At 52.3% G+C, this 23,259-nt stretch overlaps 1 protein-coding gene across 2 annotated transcripts in view; it reads left to right on the top strand.

Moving 5' to 3' along the window:
• Positions 1-23,259, top strand: part of FNDC1 (fibronectin type III domain containing 1) — a 98,046-nt gene that overhangs the window by 29,958 nt on the left and 44,829 nt on the right. For both annotated transcript variants that reach the window (XM_051854191.2, XM_051854192.2), the window contains 5 exons: positions 10,429-10,635; positions 14,250-14,348; positions 16,332-16,449; positions 19,785-19,972; positions 20,694-20,801. In XM_051854191.2, coding sequence (XP_051710151.1) covers positions 10,429-10,635; positions 14,250-14,348; positions 16,332-16,449; positions 19,785-19,972; positions 20,694-20,801 — 720 coding nt within the window. The remainder of the gene's footprint in view (positions 1-10,428; positions 10,636-14,249; positions 14,349-16,331; positions 16,450-19,784; positions 19,973-20,693; positions 20,802-23,259) is intronic.

Here is a 23,259-nt window from a genome sequence, read left to right as displayed (position 1 = left end):
TAGTCCAGATTCAGAAGGCTTTCTTTTGATGGCTTGGACCTATCTGGACTGAGCTGTCTTTACCTGAAAGTAGACTTTTAATCAGTTAATTAATTAATTCAGGGGTTCCAGGCACAGGTATCAGAACCAGAGTTACGGGGCTGGCATTGTGGCGCAGCAGGTTAAGCAGCCACTGGTGACACCAGCATCCCACATGAGTGTGGGTTCAAGACCCAGCTTTGGGGCCAGCACTGTGGTGTAGCCAGTAGAACTGCCGCCTATAGTGCGGGCATCCCATATGGGTGCTGGTTCGAGTCCCGGCTGCTCCATTTCTGATCCAGCTCCCTGTTATTGCACCTGGGAAAACAGTAGAACATGGCCCAAGTCCTTGGGCCCCTGCACCCACGTGGGGGACGTGGAAGAAGCTCTTGGCTTCTGGCTTTGGATCCGCCCAACTCCAACTGTTGCAGCCATTTGGAGAGTGAACCAGTGGATGAAGACCTCTCTCTCTCTCTCTCTCTCTCTCTCTCCCTCCCTCCCTCCCCCCTCTCCCCCTCTGCTCTCTGTAACTCTGCCTTAAAAAAAAAAAAAAAAAAAAAAAAAAAAAAAAAAAAAAGACCCAGCTGCTCCAGTTTCCATCCAGCTCCCTGTTAATGCACCTGGGAAAGCAGTGGAAGATGGCTCAAGTACTTGGGCCCCTGCATCCATGTGGGAGACCCAGATGGAGTTCCAGGTTCTTGGCTTTGGCCTGGCCCAGCCTTGACTGTTACAGCCATTTGGGGAGTGAACCAGCAGATAGAAGACCTCTCTCTCTCTCTCTCTCTCTTTCTGTAACTCTGCCTTCCAAATAAAATAAATAAATCTTTAAAGAAATGCACAAACTTTATGAGCCTGCTAGGGTGGTGGTCATAACCACAGGATGATGTGGGGGTGGGGTGCCTCAAATAACACAAGTGTATTTCTCGTGTTCTGGAAGCTGTCAGTCTAAGATGAAGGTGTCGGCAGGGAAAGTCTCCTGGGCTGGCCAGTCGCACCTTCTCGTCACGTCCTCACGTGGCCTTGCCTCTGTGTGTGTGCATCTGTGGTGTCTCTGTGTGCCTGGTTTCCTCTTCCTATAAGAACACCGGTCAGCTTGGAGTAGAACACCCCCTGCAGCCTCATTCTAACTCCATCACCTCCTTAAAGACCCTGCTCACAATTACAGGCGCGATCTAACGGGGTTCAGAGCTTCCGCATGGGAACTGGGGTGGGGGCACAGTGGAGCCGGAAGTGTGATCATTATTGCCTGAAACATAAACAGCCCAGTTATACAGAATAAGTAGATGCGAGGAGGTTAGCTGGGGTCTGGGAGCCTGGTGGTGAGGGGGTGGCCCCCAGCTGGGACCAGACAGAGCTGGCAAGACTGAAGCCCCAGGAAGAGGAGGAGGGGGAGGGGGAGGAAGGAGAGGGAGGAGGGGAAGGAGCGGGAGGAGGAGGAACTTGCCAGAGAGTGAGTTCTGGAGGTGAGACAGGGCTTAAGTGAATTTCAGAGGGGCCGCTCATCTAAATGTGGAAACTGAGGCAGTGATAGGGCTCAGCTAAAACCCAGCCCCAGGGCAGCCATTGGGCCCCGCATGGAGCTCACCCTGCGCCTCTCCCAGCCCCAGGGCAGGTGTTGGCTCCCTCTGTCCCCCCCCCACCCCATGGAGCTCACCCTGTGTCTCTCCCAGCCCCAGGGCAGGCGTTGGGCTCCCCCCACCCCCCATGGAGCTCACCCTGCACCTCTCCCAGCCCCAGGGCAGGCGGTGGGCTCCCCACCCCATGGAGCTCACCCTGTGTCTCTCCCAGCCCCAGGGCAGGCGGTGGGCCCCCCGTGGAGCTCACCCTGTGTCTCTCAGTGTTGTCTTTGCCTCCTTGGGCCCCCCGTGGAGCTCACCCTGTGTCTCTCAGTGTTGTCTTTGCCTCCTTGGGCCCCCCGTGGAGCTCACCCTGTGTCTCTCAGTGTTGTCTTTGCCTCCTGTAGACCCCCTCTCGCTGGGAGGCGAGCCTGATCCTCCGGATCTCTCCCCAGGGAAGAGTGTCTTTTCAGACAGGATTATTTAGCATCTCTGTGGCTTCTCTGAGTTGTTCTAGCTTTCTTCCTGGCGGTAGAGAGCCAGGCTCTGGGGGTCAGGACAGGAACACATCCCGACTCTGCTCCTGGTCAGCCCTGGGACTCAGCTTGTTCCGGGCAACAGTGTCAGCTTCTGGTTAATGTTAGCTCTGAGTATGCTTGTATCCATGTTTAACCCTTTTTGTGGCTGTCTGAAAAATCGAGTGCTCTGCGCTCTTGTCAAGCCCTGAACCTGGTGTCTTACGATGACGGTCTCCCTTGTGGACTGACAAGCACAATCAAGCCACTGACTCATAAACTCCATGTTGTTCACCTCTGAGCACCTATCTGGGGCGCCAGGCTCTGGCCCCAACTACAACTCAGCTGCCAGCAAGCACCTTCTCACCGCCTCTGGCTTCTCATCCGGGAGGTGATGGTTCTAGGTTCTAAGAACTGGGGCTCTGAAGTTCTTTCTGAGGCTCTGAGTTTGAGCTTTGAAGGTTCGGGAAGCTATGACACTAAGTGGACCCCTTCCAGGACTTGCAGTGGTGCTACGCTCTGGGAGAGCTGGGACCCCTGTGTATGGGTGTACCCTGCCCCTTCTCCGGTTCTCTGCCCCACTTAGAATGTTCTCGATCAGCACCTTCGGAAATCCTGCTAGCGAAGGTGGAAGCTCCAAATTGTATTTCTGTGGGTCAGGTTTGTAGCTGAATGCATGCAATGCACACAGAATAAAGAACCATCTCCAGTGACATTTTAGGGGGCACCTGTCCCCACGGCCCCCTTGTCCCTGCTGCCATAGGAGCCAGTGGAGCCAGCTGTGTTCCTTTACTTAAACTGCCCAGCGTCTGGCCACTCTGGACCGAGGGGCTGTGCAGTCGACCCGCAGGTGACTCAAGGCTCCCCCCGCCCCAAAACCCTGCACCACACTGGGTCTGCCAAGCATAGCCCATTTCAGCTAGCACCGTGGCTCACTTGGCTAATCCTCCACCTGCGGCATCAGCATCCCTCTGGGCGCTGGATTCTAGTCCTGGCTGCTTCTCTTGCAGTCCAGCTCTCTGCTGTGGCCCGGGAGGGCAGTGGAGGATGGCCCAAGTCCTTGGGCCCCTGCATCCGTGTGGGAGACCAGGAAGAGGCACCTGGCTCTTGGCTTCGGCTTGGCGCAGTGCACCGGCCGTAGCGGCCGTTTGGGGAGTGAACCAACAGAAGGAAGACCTTTCTCTCTGTCTCTCTTTCTCACTGTCCATAACTCTACCTGTCAAATAAAAAAAAATAAGAAGGAACTCTTAGCCAAAGACTGTCCTCTTTCCACGTGCTAATTTCAATCAAGGTCCGGCCTGCAGGGAATCAGTGACGGCTGTGAGATTACTTTCTCAGCATTCTCCTTCAAGTATCAGCTTTATGGGGTGGGCAGCTTGCGGGGTTCCTGGTTCATGACCTGGACAGTGAACTCCTCAAGGGCAGATCACATTGGTGTACTCCTCGTTGTAACCCAGTGCCTGGGCCAAGCACGTAGTAGGTGTTCATGAAGGGTGTGTTGAGTGGAATGCAGTTGTAGGTGTCCGTCCCATGGTCAAGGACACGAGAGTGACCAGAGCTGGGCAATGGATGAGGCCGAGGCATCCGTGAGAAAGACCAGGGTGGCCTCTGGCTCAGCTGCGACTCGGGGGGCCGTCCGGGCCAGGCCACGTCGCCCACCACAGGCTGCGAGGGCCTGGGTGAGCAGTGACGCGTGCGCATCCGGGGGAGGAATTCTTCGGGGCTATGAAGATGCAGTGACTCGGCAGACATCTGTTGGCTGTGACGCTGTGCACCTGCCGTTCCCTCCCGAGGAAACTCTGTCCACGTGTGGGCACCTCCAGCCTCAGGGTGTGGGTCCCTTCCTCTGAGTGTCCATTTCAAAGCCACCGCTCGCACTGGAACGTGGTTAGACTTTAGCATCTTCAGTGAGAGAAGCAGGCCACGGAGGCTGCGGTGTGCAGCCACGCGTCCCTGGGTAGGCGCAGAGGCCTTAGCAGTCCCCGGCCAGGTCCCCGCGGAGGGGACTCAGGACAGATCTGTGTGACTGGACAAGGCAGCCCTTCTGAGCCCCTCTTCCCCTGCCGTGGGTTTTCATCACAGATACTGACCTTAGGAAGCGGGCTTTGGACTTCTGGGGGTGAGGAGCCAAGGAGTGGCTGTTCCCAGTGCGAGGGCCTGGGATAAAATGTCACTTTGGGATAAAATGCAGCCTTGAATAAAATGTCACTTTGCCTCCCGGTCCTGGAAGGAACTCGAGTGTTTCTGCCGAGGTCAGCGTTTTGGATGGGGCTCTCCGGCTGTGTGTCTATTGCAGGCTTTTCCGGGCTGATGGGGAGTGCAGGCGTGGGGCTGCCCCGGCCAGGGAGGGAGGGAGCTCCTGCCTCGGACCCCAGCTACTTCAGAAACTCGTCTTGAAATGAAAGCGGTTGCTTTTCTAGTGTGTCAGCCCGTCCCTGTGCTGGGCTCACACCTTCCCTCTGCACGCGGCACGTCGGATGACAGAGGAGTCGCCGTGACCGACAGCCTTTCCACAAAACAGGCCCTGTGACTGCTGGAAAGCCGCGGTGTCACCGTTCTGCCCCGCAGAAGAACTTCAGCCTAAAGCCAACCCGAAACAACGCAGAATGAAAGGAACCCCTGTGAGCCCAGCCGTGATTTGCCGCGGACCGTGCGAGATGAGTCAGGTGGCTGGGCCTCCGTTGGTGCTGCTGGGACTTGGCTCTTGGCCTTGTCACACAGCAGGTGACCTAGGGGACGCAAGGCAGTAGTGCAAGGAGCAGACGCTGAAGGCACAGGTGGCGCTGGCTGCCCCCAGGGCCAGCAGGGCTGGGGAGTCTTGCTGACATTTCTGCAGTAGGTTGCGTGTGAATGGCTTGCACGGGGACTGTGCCTCGCTTTCTGTGTGAGTGGGTTGGTGTCGGGTTATTGTGAGAGCAAGTGTCGGATGCCTTGTGCCCCGTCGGGGGCTCAGAAAATCAGGATATGGTTGGTGGCTCTTGGACAGGTGCTGTCCCCAAAGGAAGGAACAAGGTTTCCTTTCTGCTGGTTATGGTTAGGTAGCCGGGCAACCCAGACGTCTCGCAGGAACTCTTTCAGTTAACATAGCAAGTTTTCAGGTCAATTTCTTGAGAGGAAAATGCATCAGAGACGTTTTAGAGACACTGGGTGTGTAGGTGAGTTTTGTAAATCCATTCAGAGCTGTTTCGAGAGGATTATGCGTCCTGGCTTGCCCAGGGAAAGAAAGCCGTGGCAGACACAGGCTGGTGAGGCGGGCCCGCCTCGGGCCAGATCACTCACCGCAGGGCCTGGGCCTGGCTGGGTCAGGGGCTTCAGCCTCAGGGTGTGGGCGGCGGAGCGGACACCCCGGCTCCCCAGCCCCCGGCTGTGCTTGGTTGATCTCCACTGCCTACCGGCTCATCCCCCACCCCGCCTCCTCTCCTTTCTCTCGTGCTCACTCTCTTCTTCCTTACGCTCGGTCGTCCAAAGGGCACAGAAACCCAGGCTCTTCCCTGGTCCCGACAAAGGTGGGGCTGAGGGTGTGTGTGTTTCCAGAGCCCTGGTGATTCAGGGGCACCCTAACCTTTGAGCCTCACGGCGGTAGTCCAGGTGGCCTAGACCCTTTGCTGCAAGGCCCATGAGCACGCAGGCCTGCTAGTTCAGGCCACGGAGGGGAGAGGGGACAAGGCCCTCTTTGCAGTGGGGTTGGTGGGAAAACCACGCTCTATGGAGCTGTAGAGTGAGTGAGTAATACTGCACATTCTACAGGAAGATGAGATGCCCGGACAGGCAAGACCGGGCCGGGAGAAAGTGGCCGCCAGCCAGCAGGGGGCAAACATTCTTGTCCATCAGTGAAGAGTGAGAACTTCGAGTAAGGAATGCTTGTCAGAGGCGGATGAAGATGATGACGAATTCTTTCAGTTCCTGGAACAATAAAACTGTCTGGGGCCAGCGCCGTGGCTCACCTGGTTAATCCTCTGCCTGTGGCGCCGGCATCCCATATAGGTGCCGGGTTCTAGTCCTGGTTGCCCCTCTTCCAGTCCAGCTCTCTGCTGTGGCCCAGGAGTGCAGTGGAGGATGGTCCAAGTGTGTGGGCCCTGCATCCGCATGGGAGACCAGGAGAAGCACCTGGCTCCTGGCTTCGTCTCGGCGCAGCGCACCGAATGTGGCGGCCACTTGGGAGGTGAACTAACGGAAGGAAGACCTTTCTCTCTGTCTCTCTCTCTCACTGTCTAACTCTGCTTGAGAATTAGAAAGAAAGAAAGAAAGAAAGAAAGAAAGAAAGAAAGAAAGAAAGAAAGAAAGAGAGAGAGAAAGAGAGAGAGAGAGAAAGAGAGAGAGAAAGAGAGAGAGAGAGAGAAAGAAAGAAAGAGAAAGAAAGAAAGAAAGAAAGAAAGAAAGAAAGAAAGAAAGGAGGGAGGGATGGAGGGAGGGAGGGAAAAGAAGAAAAGAAAAAAGAAAAGAAAGAGGAGGCCGGCGCCGCGGCTCACTAGGCTAATCCTCCGCCTAGCGGCGCCGGCACACCGGGTTCTAGTCCCGGTCGGGGCGCCGGATTCTGTCCCGGTTGCCCCTCTTCCAGGCCAGCCCTCTGCTGTGGCCAGGGAGTGCAGTGGAGGATGGCCCAGGTGCTTGGGCCCTGCACCCCATGGGAGACCAGGAAAAGCACCTGGCTCCTGGCTCCTGCCATCGGATCAGCGCGGTGCGCCGGCCGCAGCGCGCCTACCGCGGCGGCCATTGGAGGGTGAACGAACGGCAAAGGAAGACCTTTCTCTCTGTCTCTCTCTCTCACTGTCCACTCTGCCTGTCAAAAAAAAAAAAAAAAAAAAAAAAAAAAAAAAAAAAAAAAAGAAAAGAAAGAGGAGGGGAGGGGAGGGGAGGGGAGGGGAGGGGAGGGAAGAATGTCTGGATATCAGCCGTGTCAGAGGTGAAGAGATGGTCGGTGCTCTTTATAACCAGTCCTCTCCCTTCTCCCACCGTGCCCCCGCCTGTGAAGCCTGGTGGTGAAGCTCGCAGCCCACACTCCGAAAGGGCCCACACACTCGGGCTACGCATCGGAGCGAGAGCTCACTTTTGTCAGACCACTGCCACGAGCGGTGTGCTGAGTGCACGCAGCTACAGGACGGGAGGCCTCACCTGGATTCTCGTACGAACGCTCTGTGCTGTGCACTCCCACAGAGGGAGAAGCGGGGACGCAGGGAGAGTCCCGACGTGGCGGCACGCGAACCCTGGCCTCCCAGCCTGCGGAAGCCAGTTCAGAAGCTACTGCGGTTAGCTAGCGTGGAAGTCTAAGTGGGTGGAGCTTCCTGTTGGAATTTGGGTATTTTTCTTTGTGAAAAGAGCGGATTTTGAGGCTGAGCGATTGCAGAGCAGTTGCCAGTGTGCAAAGCTGATTACACGAAGCAGGAGAAACTCTCCTCTTACCTGGCCTCCTGGCGCCCACCGCATCTGGGTGGCAATAGTTTAGCTGCGTAGACCAGAAGTGGTTGACGGCTGCAGGTCCCCTGTCACCGACCAGCCCTGAGAGCGATGGCAGGGACGTTTCCTGCCAGGTCTGATTCGCACTCAGCGTGGGTGGGCGTGAGCTTGGTTGTCCTTGGCTGCAGTGACTTCCTGTTTTTAAGATAAAAGACCTCCAGAGATGTATTGGGAACTTTCTGAGGGCTTGGGTGAGACTGTCACACGCAGCTTAGGAAAGCACTTAACTGATTTAGCGGCAATGAATTTGAATCATGGGGGTAGCTTTGTGGATGCGTGCATCAGCTCACAAAGGGATTACCAGATAATCTATAAAAGATGTAGGAGGTATCTGGAGCCAGCATAGGAAAGAAGGGAAATGTTCAAACACTTGGAAAGAGTATGTGGTTGGCTTTTCTAAACCCAGAGGTGTGCAAGAGAGGCGACTGTGTTTGAAGGGGTGACCTTCTCCCGTCACTCTGTGCGCCGTGGAGTCGTGGGAGCTGCTCCTGGGGCCGTCTTGGGCGAGATGCTTTTCTCGTCCGCTTGCTACCTGGCTCGTTGTACTCAACGCCTGCTGGGTGAGGCTGCGTGTTGGTGCTCTGCGGGGAGGACGGCTAGCCCCAAGCCCGCGTTTCGCTCTCTTGGCTGGGGAAGAGGCGTTGGGTCGGGGGGTGAGCTTCCAGGGAAGGGGCCGCGGTCAAAGGGGCTGGCGCATGGGGTCCCAATGGTTGAATTCAGGCGCTTGCTTGGCAGGAAACAGCTCTGGACCTCAGGTTAGCTATGGCTCCTCTGCCAGCTGTAGTTTTCTCGTGGGGTTGATGCTATCGTTCTTACTTTGGGGCTTTGTAGGGTCAAGTAAGATAAATGACATGAGCGCTTGTTGGAAACCGAGACGTTCCAACGGAGAAGGCATTGGCTGCGATAGTTAAGTCGTTGCTTGGGATGCCTGCTTCCCATAGCGGGTGCTTCTGGTCCAGCTTCCTGCTAATGCGCACCCTGGGAGGCAGCAGGTGGTGGCTCAAGTACCTGGGTCCTTGCTCCCTGCATGGGGAACCGGGGCTGAGTTTTAGACTCCTGGCTCTGGGCTGGCCCAGCCCTGTCTGTTGCAGGCACTTGGGGATTGAACCAGTGGAGGAAGAATCTCTCTGTCTGTGCCCCTCTCTCTGCCTTTCAAATAAAATGGAAATAAATACATAAAAAAAATTCTAAAAAATAAAGTTCTATCTAAAATACAAGGAATCTTTAGAAGGTTCAGGGAAAATGTGCATTCCTTTTTCATTCCATTTTCCCACGAACTGGTCGCAGTGCCCTCATCAGCCATGTAATGGGTCGTGAGAGCCAGCTTCCGCCCCTGCCTGACAGCTGTCTGGTGGGCCTGTGTGGTGCGGTCAGACAGGAGGCTGGAGTCTGGGGTGGAGCGACGCTGTGCAGTTTCAGTGGGCAGCCGCTGCACTTGCTGGGCCTGGTGTGGGTCAGGACGGAGCCGTGGGCCGAACACCAAAGACAAACTCGTGCTCTGTGACCGAGTTCCTTGTCCTTGGAGCCTCACTCCTTCCTCGGGGACTCCATCCCTTTAGGAAACTCCAGGAGTCTTGTGTGTATTACTTTTTTTTTTTTTTTTTAGTATTTGACTGACTGCTTAGTGTTGGGGGTTGGCAGGGCCAGGACTGCGGCAGACCTGTGTGCCGGGAACACCATCTCTGTTCAATCGTTTAGTTTTAGCTAACTCCCGTAAGACCCATGTGGCTGTACTGTTAGACACAAAACTGTTCAGTTCTTCCTACTTTGTGTGTTGAGGATAACGTTTGTTGATGTCGCATGGCCTTGTCTCAGGAACACGTAGGGATGGGGATCCCCGTGACTGATGAGGGAGCTCTGGCAAATCTGCAAAAGGAGTTCCTTTGGTTTAGATCCAGGACGTTGGAAACAGACAACAGGCATTTCAGAATACCCACCTCTGTCACTATTTGCATGTTACTGAAGGTCACCTGACCTGTGACATTAGTTTTTGGTTTTATGTTTCAGTGTGGGGGTATCGCTTAGCTGGGAATGTTCCAACCCCATAAAATTAGTCCCAGTTGATGGTGGGTTTGATGTATGCAGTGGAGGGAAGAAGCTTGGAGAGTAACTGGCTTACACAATTGGAGAGACACCCATCAGCCTAACGGAGCCTCACATGGGAGCTGGCATGGGTCCCCTGTGAAGAAGTGGGTGATGGGTTGCACTGTCCAGACACTTGTTCTAAGACACAACATCTCTTATCTGATGTCATAGCAACACTCGGAACACTGTTGGCCACCAGGACACATTGCTCTGAGAAAGTTAACAGTGAGAAGCCTTGTTGAGGTTAATCAGTTTAAAAGGAGGATTTTCCCAAACGGATGAATTTAGCAAGAAGAAAACCAGAGACAGGGGTAGCAGGGAGGGTGTGGCATGATCAGGTCTTGCCTGGAGGGGCGAGACTTGGGGAAGAAAAGATCAAAACCCCCCAGAGAAAGCTGCTGGCACTTAGCTCCCAGTGGTTCTTTGAAAGGGCAAGCGAAGCCGTCTTACAGCTATAAATAGCGCATAATGTGTGTCTGCTCTATTTTCATGTTGCCCTTTAGCACTTGCCAGAGAATATATAGCTTTGGCCTGATGGAGGCAAAGAAAATAGATGAGAAGGGAGACTGTAAAACACTCGGGCTTTCTGGCTGGCAGGCTCCTGACGTGGTGTTTTTATATTAAGTGCTTGGTATGAACTCTGGGGAGGAGAGCCTTTTCCCTAGACTTGGTCACCAGAAATGGCTGTTGTGAGCCCAGCAGCTCGTGGTCTGGGCTCAGCGTTTGCAGATTTTTCATACGTAATGGTTGGCTCAGAGCGACTCACGGGTTCACGCTCTCTGTGTTGTGTCCTCTTTAAGAAAAGGAAGTGCCCAACAAGCCCTTGCGTGTGCGTGTCCGGTCCTCGGACGACAGGCTGTCGGTGGCATGGAAGGCGCCACGCCTGTCTGGAGCCAAGAGTCCACGCAGATCACGCGGGTTTCTCCTGGGCTATGGGGAGAGTGGCCGGAAGATGAATTACGTTCCCCTGACGAGAGATGAGCGGAGCCACGAGATTAAAAAGCTGGGTGAGTTTAACAGCGAAGGTGCCCAATGTTCTAATGACCTTGGCAATCATGTCAGCATTTTAGAAGCTCATTCATGATGGAAGATTTTCAGCTGTGACGTTCACTCTCCGGGTATTACAGGTATTTGAAGGTTATGCTCTTCATTCCCCATCCTGGTCTCCATCATTGTGACCTTTAGTTGGTGCCAGGACAAGGCTGCCTTCCCAGTCCCTGTCACCTGCTTCTCGATCTCACAAGCACCAACCCTATAAGCCAGGCCAGTTTTTTTGGAGGCAGGAAATGTTTTAATTTTGTTCCTTGAAGCTTTCATACCCTGGGGTGCTCGGCCTTGGGTACCCTGGAGATGCAACATAGTGGTCTGCCCTCTCTCTTTCCAACCCATTTGTTGGGTAGAGGAAGCAGTGGCCAGGGGATGCTGGAGGGGTGTCTGGTGCAGCCCAGAGGAATTACGCATGAGGTTCCAGCCTGGATGGAGTGCTGACCTGCACTGGCCTTACTTACGGCCAGGCCTGGTCAGTGGATGCAGGCTGAGCTCTGAGAGGTCTCTCCTGTGGAGGCAGTGCCACTGGCTGTGTCACTCTTGCTCCATCCCGCCTCCTTCACGCCTTCTTATCTACTGGATGAGTTGGAAGGATCCTTTGGAGGTGCTGCGTGGCCTCTTATGTCTCTTCTTCCTGGGGGTGCTGGACTGCAAGGAGCACACGCACTGTATGATTCAAGGTTTAGGTTAGAAAGTGCACTTGCCCCAGGTTAGAAAGCACACCTGCCCCAGGTTAGAAGGTGCACCTGCCCCAGGTTAGAAAGCACACCTGCCCCAGGTTAGAGAGTGCACCTGCCCCAGGTTAGAAAGCACACCTGCCCCAGGTAGAAGGTGCACCTGCCCCAGGTTAGAGAGTGCACCTGCCCCAGGTTAGAGAGTGCACCTGCCCCAGGTAGAAGGTGCACCTGCCCCAGGTTAGAGAGTGCACCTGCCCAGGTTAGAGAGTGCACCTGCCCCAGGTTAGAGAGTGCACCTGCCCCAGGTAGAAGGTGCACCTGCCCCAGGTTAGAGAGTGCACCTGCCCCAGGTAGAAGGTGCACCTGCCCCAGGTTAGAGAGTGCACCTGCCCCAGGTTAGAAAGCACACCTGCCCAGGTTAGAGAGCGCACCTGCCCCAGGTTAGAAAGCACACCTGCCCCAGGTTAGAGAGTGCACCTGCCCCAGGTAGAAGGTGCACCTGCCCCAGGTTAGAAAGCGTACCTGCCCCAGGTTAGAGAGTGCACCTGCCCCAGGTAGAAGGTGCACCTGCCCCAGGTTAGAAAGCACACCTGCCCAGGTTAGAGAGTGCACCTGCCCCAGGTTAGAAGGTGCACCTGCCCAGGTTAGAGAGTGCACCTGCCCCAGGTTAGAGAGCGCACCTGCCCCAGGTTAGAGAGTGCACCTGTCCCAGGTTAGAAAGCACACCTGCCCCAGGTGAGAAAGCACACCTGCCCCAGGTTAGAGAGCGCACCTGCCCCAGGTTAGAAAGCACACCTGCCCCAGGTTAGAGAGTGCACCTGCCCCAGGTAGAAGGTGCACCTGCCCCAGGTTAGAAAGCACACCTGCCCAGGTTAGAAGGTGCACCTGCCCCAGGTTAGAGAGTGCACCTGCCCCAGGTTAGAGAGTGCACCTGCCCCAGGTTAGAGAGTGCACCTGCCCCAGGTTAGAGAGTGCACCTGCCCCAGGTTAGAGAGTACACCTGCCCCAGGTTAGAAAGCACACCTGCCCCAGGTTAGAGAGCACACCTGCCCCAGGTTAGAAAGTGCACCTGCCCCAGGTAGAAGGTGCACCTGCCCCAGGTTAGAGAGTGCACCTGCCCCAGGTTAGAGAGCACACCTGCCCCAGGTTAGAAGGTGCACCTGCCCCAGGTTAGAAAGCACACCTGCCCCAGGGTAGAAAGTGCACCTGCCCCAGGTAGAAGGTGCACCTGCCCCCAGGTTAGAGAGTGCACCTGCCCAGGTTAGAGAGTGCACCTGCCCCAGGTTAGAGAGTGCACCTGCCCCAGGTAGAAGGTGCACCTGCCCCAGGTTAGAGAGTGCACCTGCCCCAGGTTAGAGAGTGCACCTGCCCCAGGGTAGAAGGTGCACCTGCCCCCAGGTTAGAAAGTGCACCTGCCCCAGGTTAGAGAGTGCACCTGCCCCAGGTTAGAGAGCGCACCTGCCCCAGGTTAGAGAGTGCACCTGCCCCAGGTTAGAGAGTGCACCTGCCCCAGGTTAGAAAGCACACCTGCCCCAGGTTAGAGAGTGCACCTGCCCCAGGTTAGAAAGCACACCTGCCCCCAGGTTAGAAAGCACACCTGCCCCAGGTTAGAGAGTGCACCTGCCCCAGGTTAGAAAGCACACCTGCCCCAGGTTAGAAAGTGCACCTGCCCCAGGTTAGAAAGTGCACCTGCCCCAGGTTAGAAAGCACAGCTGCCCCAGGTTAGAAAGTGCACCTGCCCCAGGTTAGAAAGCACAGCTGCCCCAGGTTAGAGAGTGCACCTGCCCCAGGTTAGAAAGCACACCTGCCCCAGGGTAGAAAGCACAGCTGCCCCAGGTTAGAAAGCACACCTGCCCCCAGGGCCCCGCTACTGCCCTCTACTGGGAGTGCCTGTTTCCAACCCTGCGCTTCCTCTGCTGTTGTTTCCTACTCATGCAAGGAGTGCAACAGGCTAGGCCCTCGAAGACGCCAGTGAGACCCTTGCTTCCACCAAGGGCCATCTGGAGATTTCTGACTTCATTCGTGGGCCACTCAAAATTGTCACCTTAACAAGTAGCCTGCTATGGATTGACTGGAATGTTGAGTCCCACCTGCCCAGACCAAATGATCTCAGGGCCCACAGGTGGAGCTTGTGAGTCTAGGTCTCCATCTACGTGTTGTGAGGATAAAGGTCTGTGTACCCACTGCTGTCTGGGACTTTGCAATGCCTGAACGAAGGGGTCTCGTGTTCTAGACACCCCCTCCCACTTTAGGATCTTACAGTCCCCTCCAGTGACTTGCCAGGTGTTATCTGATAATGTAACTACCTGCATAGACACAGGTGAGGTCGCCTTGTTTTTATTCTTGCCCTGATGACAGCTGCAACAGGGAACTTGGCGGGGGGAGGCTGGGGTCATGCACTCGTGGCTTTGAATCCAGGGAACACTGGGTCTTTCTTAAGGGTGTGGCCTTGGGCAAGTCCCTCTGTTGTTATGGATTTTTGTCTTAATTAGTAAAATCAGGTCACAGAGGAAGATGACCGAGGTTTCATCTGGCTTCACCTTTGCCTGTCCCTTCTCCCTGATGGTGACAGCATTAAAGTGATGCCCTCCTTGTATTTTGGAAATTAAAAAACACATCAGGGTAAGGGAATAGATGTGCTTTTTCAAACATTGTCCATCTCTCTTTGAGATGGAAGCCCGTTTTTCAGGATTGATGGGTGATAATCAGTTCTGCATTCTCTCCCACGAGTGCTCCCTTGCAGCTTGGTCCTTGCAGGTCTTGGGCCCATCGGTAGCTGTGCTGAAGAAGTGGGGAGGCCACCGGAAAGACAGAGCAGAGAGGAGGGGGCTGCGGGAGGCCGGGACACGCGTGCCGTGATGGCCGAGCTGCGGTTCACCTTGCGCTTTGCTCTACAGCCTCGGAGTCGGTGTACGTGGTCTCCCTGCAGTCCGTGAACTCCCAGGGCCAGAGCCAGCCGGTCTACAGGGCTGCCCTCACCAAACGGAAGATCTCAGGTGGGTTTCTGAGGATGCGCCAGCTCAGCTGCTGGCTGACTTTGTCGGAGGCTGGGGGAAAGAGCAGGCAGAGGCTGGGGCGTTCCTGGGATGAGCCGCAGCGCACCAGACTGCTTGATCAGCCTCTCTGTGCACTGGCTTTGCCGTGGCAGGAGCAGCCACGCCTCACTCCATGGAAAGGCACAGCCTGGCCCCCCGGGGATTGCCCTTGGCAGTGCACAGACCCAGGCGGGAGCAGGAAGATGTTCTCACAGAGACTGTGTCAGCTACCCTGGCGTAGAGACGGCGTGAGGCAGAGTGGGAACAGGTGTAGCAGTGGTGTGGTAGCCTGGCTGTGTCCTCTCTCCACGGGGGACTTTCCCTGACACCTGTTCACGGATACTGTTTATGTTATTCGTGTATTAACGAATTACATGTCTTTTCTGGACCATGTGTCCAATTTAAAGAGACAGCCTACAGCACGGTCATCTTCATGAATCCTAATGTAAAATGGGATTTATTATACTTTTAAAAAGAAGTTCCACTAAGATGATGTTTCACTTTTATTATTCATCAGTTGTTGACGTAGAGAAAGACCCTATCTAACAGGATAACTATTTTGTGGCAAAATCCACATTCTTTTGAAATACCATCCTGAGAAATAAAAAGAAAAATAAAAGAAACAAAAGCTAAAAATAGGAAACTCAAAAGCAAGATTAGAGACGTTTTGTAAGTCTCAACTGTGTTGGAGATTACAAGCTTTGTTAAGACTGTGAACTTTGTAATGATGCTGCATCTACAGTCTACAGAGAGAAATCTCTGTGAGAAACTGGCCGGCTGAGTTCTGTTTTATATCTGAACACGAATCTTATCTGCCTTAAAGTCACTTATTGAAGATGGGAGAACATCGAGCGCCATGCTATTTTTACAGTGTTTGAACCCAAATTTTTATTTCTTGCTGTGATCATGCTAGAAATACAAAGTTCGGCCGGCGCCGCGGCTCACTAGGCTAATCCTCCGCCTAGCGGCGCTGGCACACCGGGTTCTAGTCCCGGTCGGGGCGCCGGATTCTGTCCCGGTTGCCCCTCTTCCAGGCCAGCCCTCTGCTGTGGCCAGGGAGTGCAGTGGAGGATGGCCCAGGTGCTTGGGCCCTGCACCCCATGGGAGACCAGGAAAAGCACCTGGCTCCTGGCTCCTGCCATCGGATCAGCGCGGTGCGCCGGCCACAGCGCGCCGGCCGCGGCGGCCATTGGAGGGTGAACCAACGGCAAAGGAAGACCTTTCTCTCTGTCTCTCTCTCTCACTGTCCACTCTGCCTGTCAAAAAAAAAATAAATAAATAAAATAAAATAAAATAAAAAGAAATACAAAGTTGAGCCCTTTTTCCTCTAAACTTTTTCTTCCCATAAAAGTTTCATTTTGGGGGGCGGGTGTTTGGCCTGGCAGTTAGGATGTGGGCTAGCCCGCCCGTGTCTCACAAACTCTGGCACAAACTCTGGCTCCTGACTGCGGTTCCTGGGAGGCAGTAGTGATGGCTCAAGTCCTTGGGTCACTGCCACCTAAGTGGGAGACCTGGATGGATGGATTTCCAGGCTCCCGGCTTCAGCCTGGGCCCAGTTCTGGCTGTCGTGGGAAGTGATGGGAGCTCGCTCTCAAATAAGTAAGTGAGGAATTTTAGACACTTTTATTATTGCCCTGAGATTTACGGAGTACACGGAGAGCAGCCTGGGGACCCCTGGAGTAGCTCGACCAAGGCAGAGCACGCTTTCTGGGCTCTTCTGTGTCTTCCGGGTCAGGCAGCTTTTCAAGCGAACTCCTGTTTCTCAGACTGTGTAGCAAGAGCGAGAGTGGGATGTACGCTCTTCTGCACCGGCCAGATGGTTGTTACCTCCACTTTCATTCACTTGACCACAGTAAGCACCGTGACCCCGAGTTCTGCAGAGTGAGTAAGACGCTCTGCGCCTGGGGGTGGTGACGGCCTTCTGTGTCTCCCGTTGTGTTTCAGAAGAGGACGAACTGGACGTCCCCAGAGACATCAGTGTGCGGGTTATGTCGTCCCAGTCTGTGCTTGTGGCCTGGGTGGACCCCGCCGTGGAGAAGCAGAAGAAAGTCGTCGCGTCCAGGTAGCTCTGCGTGTTCCTTCCCTGACCCGTGAGGGGTGTGGCTGGCCCGGCTCTGGAAACACGTCCACTGAGGATTCGGTTTTCTGATTCCTGTGAATGCTGGCCTCTCTGTAGCTGACCTGTGCGCTGTTCTGTGGCCATCTAGTTCTCACAAGTCAGATGCTGCTGTGTGTGTGTGTGTGTATGTGTGTGTGCATATGTGTGTATGTGAGTGTGTATGTGTGAATGTATGTGTGTGCATATGTGTGTGTCTGTGTGTATATGTGTGTATGTGGGTATGCATGTACCTGTGTGTATGTGTGTGTATATGTGTGCGTGCATGTGAATATGTGTATGTATGTGTGTATGTGCATATGTGTGTATGTGTATGTATGTGAGTGTGTATGTGTGTGTATGTGTATCCGTGTGTATGTATGTGTGTGTGTGTGTATGTGTATATGTGTATATGTATGTGTGCATGTGTGTTTATGTATATGTGTGTATGTGTGTTATTGTGTGTGTGTCTGTGTGTGTCTGTGTGTATGTATATGTGTGTGTGTGTGCGTCTCTGTGTGTCTGTGTGTCTGTGTATGTGTGTATGTGTTTGTGTGTGTATGTGTCTCTGTGTGTATGTGTTATGTGCGTGTGTGTCTTTGTGTGTGTATGTGTGTATGTGTTTGTGTCTCTGTGTGTATGTGTGTGTGTGTCTCTGTGTTCTGTGTGTCTCTGTATATGTGTACGTGTGTGTCTCTGTGTGTATGTGTATGTGTGTATATGTGTGTCTGTGTGTGTTATGTGCATGTGTGTGTCTGTGTGTTATGTGTGTATGTGTGTATATGTGTGTGTATGTGTGTGTGTCTTTGTGTGTATATGTGTTTGTGTGTGTGTGTCTCTGTGTGTATGTGTGTTATGTGTGCGTGTCTTTGTGTGTCTGTGTGTTATGTGTGTATGTGTGTATATGTGTGTATGTGTGTGTGTGTTTCTGTGTATCTGTGTGTGTGTGTTTCTGTGTGTGACACAGCAGGACCTCACATCTCACCATCTGACTTGCTGAGAGTTCTGTATTGTGCCTGGAACACCCTAGATTCCATCTCTTTCCTGGCCCATGTGTGTTTTGCTCTGTCTCATTAATATCTGTTCATGCACAAGACCTATCCTGGGAGGAGGCTGAGCTGCTCCTGCACCCAGGAAGAGTCCCAGGAGGGTGGATTTTTACCTCACGTAGCTCCTCATTAGCCATTTGTGGAACACCGAATTGCTTCATATTCAGCTCATTTGTGCAAAACAAAGTGTACCTTTTTTGTCTCAGCCCACGATGCATTATTACCCAGGTTTTTATATTCATTTGTGATAGTAATGGAAGAAAAATCAATTATAAAATTAAAATAATTCTTTACATTAAAAGAGCACTGGTGACCGCCCCCCTCATTTCTGGTTAGTGGTGAATTAGTGCAGCCATCAACGTTGCATACGTTCAGTGACTGGATAGTTCATTTGATCAAGAGGACGACAATTTGGGGGCCTAGTTGTGTATTAATACAAGAGGTCTTCACAAAGTTCATGGAAACACTGTGTGAATTTCATTTTTTTGGTAATCCAATGAAGTTATTAGTTAAAAAAAGATTTTATTTATTTGTTTGAGAGGTAGAATTACAGACAGAGAAAGGGAGAGGCAGACAGAGACCTTCCATCTGCTGGTTCATTCCTCAAATGGCTGCAATGGCCGGAGCTGAGCTGATCCAAAGCCAGGAGCCAGGAGCTTCTTCTTGTTTTCCCATGAGGGTGCAAGGGCCCAAGCATTGGGTCCATTGTCCACTGCTTTCTCAGGCTGTAAGCAGAGACCTGGATTGAAAGAGGAGCGTCCTGGACATGAGCTGGTGCCCATATGGGATGCCGGCACTGCAGATGGAGGCTTAGCCTACTACGCCACAGCGCCGACCCTAAAGTTCTCTCTTGCTTCCACTTTTCTATAAGTTGATTGAAACAACCTCATATTTGACCCCATCTACAGGGAGGAAAAGGGAGTGCACCTTAACACGAATGGAGTGGAATGCTGAACTCGTATGTACACGCATGTACTAACGTGCTGATGCTTAGATCAGCTCTATAGCTCCCTTTACCTTCTGCTCCTTGCACCAGACCTCAGAAGACCCTCAGAGGTTCTCCCCGCGGCCCGCTGGCCTCCCCAGCACGACCCACTCCTGCTGCCTGAAGTGGATTTCCAACGTCTCGCTGAAAGCCCAAGGAGGCTTGCGTTCTCTTAGCGGGACTTGTGTTCGTCGTGTGCCATGTCTTCACCTGCAGCCTTGTGACTCATTAAATATAATCAACAGCACATTTTTCATGCATCAAATACTTTCTACTGCAAGGAGACAATAGGACCCGGTACACAATGTCTGTGGCTTTTGGGCTGCAGAGTGTCACCGTATTTGGTTACACCGTGTTTCTGTCCCAGACAACCATACACAGAGTTCCTTCCATAAGTGTCTCTTTCCTGGTCTATTTGTTCCACATTTTTGCTTCATTTTATGGTAATAAGTCAACGCAAAACCACATGTCTCCTTTCCGCCTAAACCTGAGCAAACATGCCTGACGAGGCATGAAATGTGTCTTTTTTCTTTTTTTCTGGAGAGCTGAGACACCTTGGGCTCATTCTGGCCTTTAGCATTTCCCCTACTCACACCACCGTCCCTCTCTCTCTCACACACACACAGGTAGTGGGCTCACAAAATCTGTCCACCTGTATCCCTTTCTTTCTTTTTTTAAAAGATTTATTTATTTGAAAGTCAGAGTTACACACAGAGAGAGGTAGAGACAGAGTGAGAGGTCTTCCATCTGCTGGTTCACTCCCCAGTTGGTCACAACGACCGGAGCTGCACCAATCCAAGGCCAGGAGCCAGGAGCTTCTTCCAGGTCTCCCAGGTGGGTGCAGGGGCTCAAGGACTTGGGCCATCTTCTACTGCTTTTCCAGGCAATAGCAGAGAGCTGGATCAGAAGGGGAGCAGCTGGGTCTCGAACTGGCGCCCATATGAGATGCCGGCACTGCAGGCAGCGGCTTTACCCGCTGTACCACAGTGCCGGCCTGGTACCTGTATCCCTCACCTGGACAGCCTCTGCTTGATCTTTGGAGCAGTGAGACTTTCTGGTCTTGAGAAGCCACCGAGTTCCGTCGTGGCTGGCCCACTGTAGACAGCACTGCCTGGGATGTATCGACAAGGCCAGTAGTTGACAGCTTTTCCCCTCTTTGATTTCCCCGTGCCGCGCCCAACGTCATCACCTGGGGGGCAGAACGGCAGCAAGGCACTGGAGTCGAGCCGCAGTTTCCTCAGCTGCGTGTGCTGTTGCGTTTCCTACAGGCAGTATACCGTGCGCTACCGAGAAAAGGGCGAGTCAGCCAGGTGGGATTACAAGCAAACCGCTAACAGGCGTGCGCTGATCGAGAGCCTCATTCCAGACACCGTGTATGAATTTGCAGTCCGTATCTCACAGGGCGAGCGAGACGGCAAGTGGAGCACCTCGGTCTTCCAGAGGACCCCCGAGTCTGGTCTGTATTCGAGTGCCCTTTGCATTCGCAGGTTGGGAATTACTCCTGAAATAGGATGGAAAGACAGAGTGTGACCAGGCTAGCATGACAGCAGTCACTGTCACCCTAAGTCCTGGTCGTGTTTGTATTTATGAGCGCAGAGAAAGGAAGGAAGTGGCTCCTGGGGTCCATGTTTTGGCCTTCACCGGCCTCTCCCCAGCGTGTCGCTCTAACAGGTGGAGCACACGGAGTCCCTGTGCGTGTGGCCACTGCAAGCCACCGCAGCGTGTGCCGGGCTCCTGTGATGTGTGGCTCTTGTGTGGAGGACACATTCCCCTTCCCTCAGCCTCGGGTGGAGTGTGTGAGTCTGGGGAGGAGTTTGTTCTGCGTGCAGGGTTACCCTTAGTTTTTTTTTTTTTAGACTGCATCTTTAAGTGTTTCATGAAAAGCGAGTTGGAACTGGGTTTTAATCCTCTTTGTGTATTTCAATGTCTGGCTATGAGGGAAATTCTGAATTCCTACGAGCGTGCAGCTAGATGCACCTGAACTCGTGAGTTGGTACAAGTGCCGCAGTTGCCACAGTGCACGAGAGCAAATGAAGCATTGACTCTCACGTGTGACACACGTGAACACCGTAGCTCTTTAGTTGAAAACATGTGCGACGTAGGCTGTGCGTCTGCCCTCTACTTTTAGGATATCCATGGGGGCATTCTAAGCTGTGTGATTCCTTGTTGTTTTGTAGCTCCTACCACAGCTCCTGAAAACTTACGTGTCTGGCCAGTCAATGGCAAACCTACAGTTGTCACCGCCTCCTGGGATGCACTGCCCGAGACAGAGGGGAAAGTGAAAGGTAGGAACCTCACTCCCAGACTGGGAGATGCATGGACGCTGCCTCCGCTCACAGGTCAGGTGACCGGGGATGGACAAGGGAGCCACATATGTATAACAGGTCAGGTGACCAGAGATGGACAAGGGAGCAACATATGTACAACAGGTCAGGTGACTGGAGATGGACAAGGGAGCGACATATGTACAACAGGTCAACAGGTCAGGTGGCCGGAGATGGACAAGGGAGTGACATATGTACAACAGGTCAGGTGGCCAGAGATAGACAAGGGAGTGACATATGTACAACAGGTCAGGTGACTGGGGTTGGACAAGGGAGCTACATATGTACAACAGGTCAGGTGGCCGGAGATGGACAAGGGAGCTACATACGTACAACAGGTCAGGTGACTGGAGATGGACAAGGGAGTGACATATGTACAACAGGTCAGGTGACTGGGGATGGACAAGGGAGCCACATATGTACAACAGGTCAATAGGTCAGGTGGCCGGAGATGGACAAGGGAGTAACATATGTATAACAGGCTCCAACACTAGGGATACGGAAGTTCAGGCAGTCTGGGAGGTGATTCTTCTTCTCACCTTCCTACAGGCAGGGGCTTTGGTGTGGCCGTCAGGAGGGATGTTGATTGCGTGGGTGTGACATCACAGCCCTGACCATCCAAGCCACACCCTTATCTTCATGCAAGGAGCCTTCCATGGCGCCAGTAGAATCCTGAAAGTAGGGTTGGCAGGGACTCTCTAAAACCAGACCTATCTTTAATGGGACCCTCAGTGCTTCCAGTAGGTCTGAAAGACCCAAGCACTAATTACTGGAAAACAGATTTATTTCACATTTGTCAGTCTTTGTCGATGCTGAGGAAAACATCACATTAAAATAGAAAAAATACTGGAGATTTAAAAGTACAAAGAATGGAATAAAATAATCATAACTTGTTAAATTTAAAAAAATAGTCATTGAGAATTTTGAAAATGTGCATAAATCTTTCTTTTGCAATGCCAAAGCACTCAAGAACCTTGTAGACGTCTGTTCAGACGCATTGTAGAGCCACAGTGAGGTTTTTGTTGGCGTTGCCTACAGGAATGTACCACAAACTTAGGCAGGGAGTGGAGTTTGCATTTAAGGAAGAAATATTTTTTATTGCCACTAGATGTTGGGAGACAACTTTAAGTCTGTTATGTCCAGAAACTATGAAAAGTTACTGTGAAGAAATCCAGAAAATTACCACTAATCTCCTTTGAGAATTTCTTAAGTGGAAATCTTGAATGGTTCTTTTTTTGTATTCAACCATAAATTGTCTTTGCTGATGTGTAGGATGTGTTTTCATGGAACAATAGAAGTGAAGGGCGGTACATGGATGGAGAACTGTGGTTTCCATACTTAATTCTCACTTTCCGGTCTCTCAAGAATAGATTGTACTGTTCTTTTTCTCAATGGGATAAATGCAAAGCAAATGAAGGGAGCGAGTACTCAGCTGGCCCCACCGCATCACTTCTTAATGACACTCTGCACGTGGGCCCCCTGTTGAGCAGTGCTGTGTTGCTGGAAGCGCCTCTGGACATGGAAGACAGGCGTTTTGGGTGACTCCTTTTTTAGTTTTAGAGAAGTCAGTGACCCCTCCTCTGGCCACTTATCACCAGGCCATTTATTCTCTGTTTCTCTCCCACATCTTAAGTTTACATTTATAGCTCTTTGGTGAGAGAAGTTCCCTGGTTATCAGTTCAGTATTTCCAGAAATGCTCATTTCTCCTGGGTTTTTATGTTTGAAAGATTCATGTCTGTAAGCCTGGCTTAGATTACTTTCATGCGGGTACGGTGGTTGGGTTGAAATAATTATATTGGGGCACTGTCCATATATAAAAAGCCACAATAGAAGGATATTCTTTGACACAGTTAATTTTTTCCCCAGATGAATTGAATCCAAAAGAAGAATTGGAATTACAAAATTTTATTCATAGTGGGTTCTCTTAACTGTTACTTTTGACCACCGCAAATGGCCAGCTTGTTCATTTTCAGTGAGGACAAAAAATGCCATTTTTTCCAGACAAATGCTGCACAATCACTTTTGGTTGAGCATTTTCCAAATAGTGGAGGAAAGAAAAGGTCTAGATGCTCTTGGTAATTGCTTCGTTTTTTTCTGTTTCAAATCATTTTTCTTAGTTCCTACTCTTATTATTTGGCAAGTTTTGTAAATCTTGAGTTCACTGGGGGAAAATAGGCCCAATAGTTTTCAGTTGACAGCTGAAGTTATGGTTTACAGTATGACTTCTTGTGTTACTTTATTTCCACGGATGCATAGAGGTGGTTTAGTTTCTTGGAGTGAATTTTCTATGATTTTGAAAGTTCAAGAGCCAGAGTGAGATAACCAACTAAAGATAGAAACATTAGACATCACATAAAAATCTTTGTACTTAGCAACTTTTCTTTTTTTAAAAAAAATTATTTATTTCAAAGGCAGAGT

The sequence above is a fragment of the Oryctolagus cuniculus genome, chromosome 5, assembly GCF_964237555.1.
Source record: "Oryctolagus cuniculus chromosome 5, mOryCun1.1, whole genome shotgun sequence".
Taxonomy (NCBI): domain Eukaryota; kingdom Metazoa; phylum Chordata; class Mammalia; order Lagomorpha; family Leporidae; genus Oryctolagus; species Oryctolagus cuniculus.
This window is presented reverse-complemented; position numbering and strand designations above follow the sequence as displayed.